The following is an 11055-nucleotide window of genomic DNA, read 5'->3' on the forward strand; positions in this document are numbered from 1 at the left end:
CATTATTGCTATCTACTGCAGTAAATATGAATTGAGGCTTTACGCTTCACTGAGAAGAGATAGTAAAGGACATACATGAGTGGGTAAATCTTTAAAGTTCGAAACACCCATCCTATTAAGTATTAAATATGAAACTTATATAATCAAAATAACAAATAAACAATACAATGATAATGGTATTGTTTTACATTGTTTTAAACTTCTCTATTTATTTAAACCATTAGTCGATAACACATAATGTGTATCACATCACATAAAAATATAGTATACTTAAGTATTCACTATAGTAAATTGTAGTATGTGACAGCTGTAGAATATTATGGTAAATATCACACTCTATTAACATATACTACAGTATTCTGTATTTTCTAGATATAGCAAATTCATACACTTTATACATTCTGTAGTATACTTTAATATTTACTAAAGTAAAAAAATGGTACTGTATCTAGGAAATTTTCTATAGAGTTTGCTATAATAAATATTATACTCCTGTATTTTTTTAATGTGAGATAGTAGTTTAAAAGAAGCTAGCTACTTTTTTATAGTAACTTTTAGTGTAACTAACTACTTTTTCAGATGGGTAGCTAAGCTGTAACTTAACTACTTTTATTAATGAGTAGCTTGTAACTTATCTAACTACAATTTCAAAGTAGCTTCCCCAACACTGAGAGCGAATGGACGAGCTCGACACATGCACAGAATGTCATACTGTGGACTCGGCTCAGTCGGCTGTCAACATTTGTCTTGGGAATGTGCTTTACACGTACGGAATGTGCAGACATCCACGGACCCTCCGGAATCAAGATGCCGCCCAACATCGCGATGGCTATCAGCCATCGGCGATGGACGTCTATCGGCCTAACCCTGACATATATAGAGTATTTTAATGGTAATGCATAATACATAAGGTACAAGAATTCCATGTAAAGTGCACGGCCTCTTATCAATGCCTGAAAAAATCTGACATGTGCAGTGATGTAGTACACATGCACACAGACAAAATGCAGTGCACATGCAAACCTACGGGTGTGAAACTTATGGGTCTGTGGCAAGGTCACGGTTGCCCTTTAAAATTAAATACAGCATCATCATCAGACAAACCGCTAGCTTCTCCAGTAGTATCACCCAAAGGGCATGCCATGCCATGCAAATGTGATTTTGGAAGAATTCCACTACCGATATGGCTAATGTTGGCCAAACCAGACGATGTTCGTCCACGCCAACAAAGATATCCTCCTGTCTGGCTAAAGGAGTACGAAGTTGATCTCCCAAACCCAGTAGCGTTTGACAAACTGAGTCAGCACACCACAAGAACGAAGGAGAAAGGGAGACATATGGAGGGATTCGCCGAGATGACACCTCTCCACCAAGCGTACAGCCCACATAATTGGAGTACAGACATCATGGAAAGAATGCCTTTAGCACCGAACCCTGTTCCCCTCTATGAGAGCACCCCTGTAGCACCACAGTATACTCCGCCTATAATGGAAGTTCTTAAGCAACTGCAGGATGAAAACAGGCGGTTACATCAGACTGTACTGGATATGCAGCGTCGTATGGACACTAGCAGAGTTTATCCAGCAAACCCTCCTCCACAACAACCACTTGAACCTTGCGCCAGTGCCAATAGGAGGCAACAATCCTCTCTCAATGTACCCCATCAGTCTGTTTATCAACCAGCACATGAGGAGGAAGATTGGCCACCACCACCTCCGCCAGTGACATTGAATGAGAGACCAACAGAGCCTAATTCAGGCATCACAGATGTTATGGAGGAGTTAAAGGAACGTGTTCGCCATTTAGAACTAAAATGCTCGCCTTCCCCCTCCACACCAAGATATCAACAGCCAATGGACGACGAGGAGGAGTCAGAGTTATGGGCGAACTCATGTAATATTGCTACCCCTCCATTGCCCCCACCAAGGGATTACATCTTCAGTGAATCACGACCACGCAGTCAGGAGAGATCGTATAGAGGCCCCAAGCCGTCGATCCCAGATTTCACCAGCGACGACCCGAGAGAATTTGCAAGGCTTCGAATATCTCTTGACAATATCCTCCCCCCTGATGCCACGGAGAGATTTAAGTACCAAATTCTGCTGGACCATCTCAAATTTGAGGAAGCACTTCCAATTGCTGATTCCTACAGTAACTCTTTGCATCATTATTCAGATACGATGGCCTCCCTCATCCAACACTATGGTCAGCCTCATCAATTGGCATTGAGGAGAATAGCAGAGTTAATGAATGGGCCCACGATTCGTCCAGGAGATTCAATGGGATTTCGTAAATTAGCATTGAGAATTAGAGCACTGGTTGGAATGCTGCAGCAGATCAACGAGGAAGGCCGCATTGAACTTCAGTGCGGATCGCATGTTGCCAGATTAAGCAGTAAACTGCCGCAGGAATTCAGAGCCAACTTTAGGCGATACCTTCACCCAATAAAGCATGGAGTTCCCTCCCTACTGGACTACAGAGTGGATGGAGTACGAACTACAGATTCAGGAAGGAGATTCAGGAAGGAGCAGATACATTCAACCTTATAGAGGCTAACAGAGAGGCTACTAAAAGACTGAAAGAGCGGAAAAGGGATGGCAAATGGGGAAACAAACCAACCACTGTGCTCTTGGGTTCTACCCAAACTACTGCCCCTGAGATGCCTTCTACCACAAAGCCTGCTCTACAGTGGCCCAAAAAACCAATACTCTATTGTCCATATTGTTATAACAACCTGCGCAACCTTGATGACTGTTCTAACTTCTCTCAGCTCACCCAACAACAGCATAAGCAGTGGATAATAAACAATCGTCGATGTGGAGATGTGGACGCAGCCACCAAGCTGCACAGTGTCGTTTAAGAGTTAGCTGTAGCACCTGCAGAGGGAAGCATCTGAGTATCCTTCATGGTATTAACACAAAACCAGAGGAAGAATCAAGGAGCAAGAAATCCAGCTGAAACAAACCCTGAATTAACCAATTCCTCGGCTGACATCCTTTATCTAGACCAGAAAGCGAGATGTAGTCAGGTCCTTTTCAAGGTCAGCAAGGTGCTCCTAAGCAACGGTACTCATACCCTGGAGACGTACACCATTTTAGATGATAGATCGAAACGTACCATCCTCCTCCAGCATGCTGCTTTGCAATTGAAACTTCAAGGCTCTTCAGAGAACCTCACACTAAGGACGGTTCAACAGGATTTGCGAGTGATACAAGGCTCAACTGTGTCCTTTACTGTCTCACCTGCTAACCATCCAGAGAGAGTCTACAAGATTAATGGAGCCTTCACTGCAGATCAGTTAGGTTTAGCTGCACAGATACTCTGTGGAAAGATTGCAGCGCACATATAAACACCTGAGGAAATTGCCCCTGAAGGAGATCAAATGCGCACAGCCCCTCCTCCTCATTGGTTCTGACTTTCCGCACCTAACAACCCCAATTCAACCAGTAAGGTTGGGACCGGCGGCTGTTAGGACCCGATTAGGCTGGACGCTTCAAGGTCCTACCAAGTGCTTACAACAGCAGAATAGAACACAGTCATGCTTGTTCGTAGCAACCATATCCCCATCAGCTGAGCTGCATCACCATGTGGAGAAGCTTTGGCATCTTGACGTCCTGCCATACAGGAACAGGTTACTAGGTCACGCCAGGATCAGAGAGCAATGGACCTTTTGCACACCAAGACACTTAGGGTAAACATAAACGGAGTCCAGCGATACGCCACACCACTACTAAGAGTGTCATCCATGCCCAAACTACATGCTGGCCCGAATGCAGTCCTTGCCAACCTACGGAACACAGAAAAGCGCCTCCTGAAGGATCCTGGTCTTGCCACAGCATACAACTCAGAAATCCTGAAGCTTGAACAGGCAGGGTATGCTACAAAAGTAAGTAAAGTGGTGTGGGAGTCTTCCAACGAATCATGGTTTATCCCACACCACATAATAACAAAAACCGAATTGTGTTCAATTGTTCCTTCACCTATCAGGAAGACAATTTGAATGAACAGCTTATGCCAGGTCCTAACTTAAGCTCTTCATTGCTAGGGATCTTGCTGCGATTCAGGGAACACACCACAGCTGTCAGTAGTGACATAAAAGGTATGTTCCATCAGGTGAGACTCCTCCCTGAGGACAGACCCCTGGTGCGGTTTCTGTGGCGTGACATGCAAAGAGATACCCCCCAGTGTGTATGAATGGCAGGTCTTGCCATTTGGTACAACTTGCTCCCCATGCTGTGCAACGTACGCACTTCAGAGACACATTGCTGATCACACTCAGCAAGGAGAGGATGTCGGTAATTCCATCGAGAGACACTTTTATGTGGACAACTGGTTTCACAGTTTTACTTCCTCTGATGCAGCCAAAGCATTGGTGAACAGGACGAGAGAGTTACTGGCTAGTGGAGGTTTTGATTTAAGGCAATGGGCAAGTAACGTCCCAGACGTTATAAGGCACCTTCCCCCAGAAATACTGACCCAGGACAGAGAACAGTGGCTCAACCAAAGTCAGATGGACCCACAGGAGCATGCTCTGGGACTTCGATGGAGGTGCAAATCAGATACTCTGGTATATAAGTCCCATCTACAGAAAGCAACCCCCCCCCCAACCATGAGGAATATCTACTGAGTACTGGACAGCCAGTATGACCCTCTTGGGTTCATCACCCCATTTACAACAAGGGCAAAAATTCTGGTTCAACTGCTGTGGAGTAAACAAAGAGAATGGGACGACCCACTACTCCCTGGCGATATACATGAAGCCTGGAAAGCATGGGAGAGTGAACTCCTTCATCTAGAAACAATCAGCTTACCTCAAAGTTATGTAAGCCCTCAGTTGGACAACACATGTGGTACAAGAGAAGTTCACATCTTCTGTGACGCGTCAGAGAGGGCTTATGGGTCTGTCAGGTACCTGCGTACTGAGGGCCAAGCAGGGCAGGTGGAAGTATCTATCATGACTGCCAGATCACGAGTGGCCCCTAAGAAACAGCTTTCAATGCCCAGACAAGAGCTGTGTGCTGCTGTCACTGGTGCCCAACTTGCACAGTTACTGCAGAAAGAACTTAATCTAAATATTGCCCGTGTTGTTCTGTGGACAGACTCCACCACAGTCCTGACCTGGATCCAGTCTAATTCCTGCCGCTTTAAGGTGTTTGTAGGGACACGAATAACTGAGATACAGGAATTAACAAACAACCAAGACTGGCGCTACACGTTGACTCCTTGAACAGCCCGGCTGATGACATTACAAGGGGTAAACCTCTGCTTGCGCTGACAGGTGAAAGTCGGTGGGCTAAAGGACCTCCCTTTCTGTGGCTGCCACCAAGGCACTGGCCAAGTTCTCCCACAGGCCCCAAAGAGGAGGCTACAGAAGAAATAAGGAAACCAATTGCATGCCTCAACACTGTGACAACTTCTTACTCCTCCCTACCGAACCCCACAGATTTTGGTTGCTTTAAGGATGTAGTAAAGGCAACTGCAGAGTGCTTGCATGGGGCGGCATTATCTGACGCTCAGGGTCCCACAGCCGAGACACACCAAAGAGCTGAACTAGAGATCCTTAAGGCAGCTCAACAATAGAGTTTTCCAGAGGAGACCAATGCCTCCCAGCTGGTAAACCATAACCAACTTCAAGCCGCCTAGCACAACTAGCACCTGAAATTGACAAAGAACAGCACATTCTTCGAGTTGGGGGTAAATTACGCAGATGCAGCCAGCTAGCACCAGAAATGGCCCACCCTGTTGGTCTGGATCCAAAACACCCAGTGACAAAGATGTCCGTTCAGATACATCCCCCTTGCAACTGGACACAGTGGTTCTCATAATAGACCCACAACTGCCCAGAGCACTATGGCCAACTGGAAGAGTAACCAAAGAAAACCCAGGGACCGATGGTAGAATATGCACAGCAGAGGTCAAAGTAAAAGATCGTGTTTACCTCCGACCTGTCAGCCATCTAATCCGCCTCCCCACTGTACCAGATAACGGAAACGAAAAATTGCCCTAGTGACTGCAAATTTGTGATACAAATTTGGGGGCGGCTGTTGCAAAGGGAACAGTATGTTGATTAAAGCCATCCAGTAGAGGCCGCTATTAAGGACCAGTTATTACAATCCTGGAAGGACTGTGCGATCTCACGCAGAGAACAGTTCTCGGGGAAGTGAAGAACAGACAGAGCAGTACTCCAGTAAAATTTAGAGTTTATTTCATGTAAATACTGTTGTAGGTGGATTGTGCATGCAGCTAACCATGAGTATAAGCAGTTTAAGTAAAGCGTGAAATGACTAGTGGTTTGTTATATAATTATCTACCGTCTATTCGTGGATGACATAATGATGCACCACTTTGCTTGCTGTCAGTTTGACAATTCCTAATGTTAATATTGGATTTAACCCATTAATAGTGGTACAAATAATTAACCTTATGTTATCCTGTCCTAAACAACGTATTATTGTTATTATCTGTTGCTATTTGAGTTACTTTAATGTGTCACACATGTTGATAGTGCAAATGTGCTAAGAGCATGTTGATACTTATGCTTAGTCTTACATGGTGAGATACACTGTTTTTCTAATAACTATTCATTAATTGTATGTACAGTTACCAGCAGTCTTTGATCATGTAAATTACTTAAAGCTGTTAATGTTTACTATAGTATTATTATTATTGTTGTATTTTCTGTAGAACCACACACCACCTGTCTACCTGTATTGATGAGAAGAGTTGAATTAAAGTCAAGTTTATGAAAACCGGAGACGTGTGCATTCTAACAGATGCCCCACAGTGATCACAACTTTAAACTGGCAGCACAAATCTAATACTTTATTACAGCCAACAACAGCCATTTGTGCACGGTTTATGAGGATCTGATGAAATCATAGAATACAGTTCTGTTTTGAGTAGGCTTCCTTAAATGTTGAATGCTTATGCAGCATAATGTAATCATTTCTCTGTGTAAAGTGCTGAATAGTATGGCTTGCTGATTTATACATATGTAGTTCAATACGGTCGTCAGTTGAGCTGGGCAGTCCGGTAAGCAGAATTGATGATCTGTTGGTGTAGATTGTGTGCATTTGCTGTCGGCGTGAGTGCTGTTTACTGCTGAGTTGGAATTCTGTATTCCTAAATGAAAGACACACTTTATTACCTCGTTTTTAGACAAATCTAAAAACTAACCACTAAATGACAACTAATATTTAGATTTCTTCAGTTATTTGATGCTTTTGATCCGTTAAATGCTAACAAACACCAACATTGTAACTTGGATGTTTGATTTAGAATAAACATGTTTGTTGCCATTTGTCAGATCCGTTTAAATTAGACTAATACAAAATTTAACTTAAACATTTTCAATTCTTGAAAATATGGGTCATGGTTGCTTTCAGAGTACATGAATTCTAGAGATATATGGCATATGTTGTACAGACCTGCGCACCTTGATCTGGCATATATAAAAACATACGAACATCATGAATGGAAAAACAAGATCTAAACAAATTACAGTAGAGGCGCATCATACAAGACATCAAAAGTTTAAACACTCATGATGACTGAAACATGATACGGCCGCCTTCATGATGCTCAGCCTTAAGCAAATAAGAGAAAATTAGGGCAAGTGCTGCTTTTTACTCCACCACATGTCTCCATCTGTACTTGGTTGGTTGTAGGTTTCTGCTCCACTGCACTGGATCTTAATACTGTAGTTAAGAGTGTGAGCGTGTGCCACATGTCTACATGATACTGCTGCAAAACATTTATAAATGGATGTATAACGTCTGTAATAGTAAAAGTAGAACAGAAAACATTAAAAGTTGAAACCATGTAACCATGTTAACTAATTAAACTCACCACTATCAGACAAAAATCTGATTATTTGAGAGAAATTTTTCATTTAGCTTTTTAATCAATAATTTCTGATTTAAACTTGGAAGTCATATTTACAGTAGTGTTAATATATAATAAAGATGTTGCTGTCCAGTGAAATATCACAGAAAAATCCTATTGCATTATAAGCATGGGACCATTGCCTGGACAAATCTAAAGGGCCGAACTATTTGCAGAACAAATACACTTTTAATATGCTTTTCATTTCTCGAAATGACTGTGAAGTGGATGCTCAATGCTCGCCTATGTGCTTACTGACCTTTCAATGTGCAGTGGTTTTTTCCTCCAGAAGAAAATGGTTCAGGGTTTAAAAAAGGAAGAGGCATGACTTTATCAGTAGTTAAATTAATGATCAATCCTTGAAACTCCCTGACTCGGCAAGACTCCTCCTCGCATAGCCTATGCTTCTCTCTTTATTCCCGTCTCTGAATCTTCCCCTCGCTGCATTACTCTATTTGCAAATACATGCACAAACGCATTCTGCCATACCCAGACATCCCGTCGCTCTGACTGATGCAAAACTTGCTCCATCGCCAAATTTACCGAAACACCCTCTATAAGCCAAAAACCACTGCCTCGTTTTACACGCTCTCTGTGCCAGAAAGAGAACGTCTCTGTTTTGTCTGCAGGGCTATAGCCAAGCCTTGGGAGCAGAAGGAGGAAAAGTTGAGCTGTTAAGCATCTTTCAACCTGCCTCTCCGTGCCGTCTCAATTGCTCTCTGCGTCTCTCGTCCACTCACATGGCATGCACATACTTGTGAGCACAGACAGTGACCCCAAACCACACTGGGCTGTCACAGATGAACATCACCAGCTATTGTGTCCCAGACAGACAGACAGAATGAATGGGCTTGATGGATTATGCCATATCTGTAAATCAGCTCTTACCTGCTGTTGAAGCTCAAAGCCGGGAGGAGGAACAGTAGGTAAAGAGCTCCGATGAATTTCATTGCTTTGTCTTGCTCTCATGCACTCGGCGTCTCTTTCCCCCTTGTCTCTCGATCGCTCGCTTTTTCCTTCGCTCTTCCTCTCTCCCTCTCCTCGCTCACTCACTCGCTCTCTCTCTCTCTCTCCCTCTCCTCGCTCACTCCCTCGCTCTCTCTCTCTCCCTCCCCTTCCCTCCCTCCCTCCCTCTCTCTCTCTGTCCCTCTTCCTCCTCTCCCTCCTCTCTCTCTCTCTCTCTCCCTCCCTCCCCTCTCTCTCTCTCTCCCTCCCTCCCTCTTCCTCTCTCTCGCTCGCGTTAACACAGGCGCACACGCCACAGCAGACAGATGCAACACTGTATGTACGCGTATGTGAAAGCATGTGGTTCTTCGGTTTTCAAATAGCGGAGACGAATGGATTTATTAATGGCCAGGAACCAGGGTGCAGGGGGGTGGTGTGGGGTGGGTGGGGCTTTGGGTGGTCCGGGAAAGGAAGACTAGAGAATGATTTGAGGTGGTGAGGTGATGTCAGCATCAATACAGCCAGTGGCTTTCTGCCTCTCTTTTCTGTGTTCTACAGTGAGATGAATGGTCTGCTGGTGCGTCCCACATGATATCCATCTGTCTGCGTTATTACCAGCAGCCTTCAGACAGGGCAAGGCGATTATCAAGGCATGAGCCACGCAGGGTTACTCCACAAAGACTACATTAATCAATTTTGGTGGAGATTGCACTTTGATGTTAGGGTTCATTAGTTTGACATTTTGTTCTCTGTTGTCCATCAAGGTAATTGATGAGAAATTTCGGAGCTCCTTGTGTCATAATGTGCGATTAAGAGGGTAAACCTATGATGATAAATTTAGTCTTAGAAGCACTTTACTTTATTGGATATCTCCATCCACCTTTTCAGAAACGGTTGTTTAAACGCTTGATACAAAGCTGTAAAATTGTAAAGTAAAAATTGAAAGTGTTTAGCGTGTTGACATAATGTTTATATGCTCTCCTACTTGTAAGTCGCTTTGGATAAAAGCGTCTGCCAAATGAATAAATGTAAAATGTAAATGTAATTGGTCTTTTAAAATGAAAAAACAATGTGAAAAACTTATATTATTTTACATATACAGTACAGTGAAAGATGATACAAATATAAATATATCGACAATGTTGCTGTTTTTCAGGAAATGTAAAAATCACTGTACAATTTAAAGGTGCAGTGTATGAAATTTAGCGCCATCTATAGCAGTGAGGTTGCAAATTGCAACCAACTGCTCACTCCACCGCTCACCCATCCCTTTCGAAGCACTACGGTGGCTGACACAGAACTAAGATGTCGTCACGTTTTCACTTCTTTACTGAAGGAGGTAACGTATTCACGAAACGCACTCTGTAGAGCAGTTTGTCTGTTTAGGGTTACTGCAGAAACAACATGGCGAATTCCATTTAAGGGGTCCCGCGGTGTATGTAGATAGAAATAGCTCATTCTAAGATAATAAAAATATAACACTTCATTATGTAAGAACTTTATACACCTCTATAGGCATAGTTATGTATATTATATAGGGATGCACCAATATGTAAATTTTGGCCGATAACGAGAACCGCTAATTCTTTAGCACTGGAAGTCGATAACCGATATATTGGTCGATATAAAGTATCTAAATATTAATATAAAATTCACTAAGACTGAAACAAAAGGCAAAAAGTGGACAATTGTTTTTATTTGAAAACAATCGCTGCAAAAACAAGGTAACCATTAGTTCTCTTTTTTCCCCTGAAAATCGTGTACCAAGCCTAATTTACACTAGTTAACGATTCTTTAACCTTCAAACTTTTCTGATATATATTTTTTTAATAAACAAATTATAGATGTGTCACGGCTGACGAGACGGAAGAACCCAAGTGCAGGCAGGCAGTGGCAATGAAGGGGTTAACAAATGATTTATTTAACAAAACAAAGGAACAAAACAAAACACCCACAATGGGGGATAACTGAACTAAGGCAGGGAACAAACGGGATCACACTCGACAAGAACAATACAAAAACAACAAACTGATATAACTAACTTACTTAGACTTGACTTGGCAACACAGAGCACACTGTCACAACGTCATACAAGAGGCACAAGCGGACACGCATACAAGCACAAACACAGTACACAGAACAATCCACGAGCAACAAGACAATGAAACAAGAGGGCATTAAATAGGAGAGACAAACGAGGGATAATTACACAGGGCAGGTGAGGAA

General features: G+C 42.9%; 1 protein-coding gene across 1 annotated transcript in view; it reads right to left on the reverse strand.

Moving 5' to 3' along the window:
• The window catches only part of luzp2 (leucine zipper protein 2), a 111255-nt gene extending 102320 nt beyond the window's left edge, over nt 1-8935 (reverse strand). The window contains exon 1 of the mRNA XM_057347465.1: nt 8773-8935. Coding sequence (XP_057203448.1) covers nt 8773-8834 — 62 coding nt within the window. The 5' untranslated portion in view covers nt 8835-8935. The remainder of the gene's footprint in view (nt 1-8772) is intronic.
• Between the last annotated feature and the right edge of the window lie 2120 nt (nt 8936-11055).

The sequence above is a fragment of the Triplophysa rosa genome, linkage group LG12 (assembly GCF_024868665.1).
Source record: "Triplophysa rosa linkage group LG12, Trosa_1v2, whole genome shotgun sequence".
Classification (NCBI taxonomy): Eukaryota; Metazoa; Chordata; class Actinopteri; order Cypriniformes; family Nemacheilidae; genus Triplophysa; species Triplophysa rosa.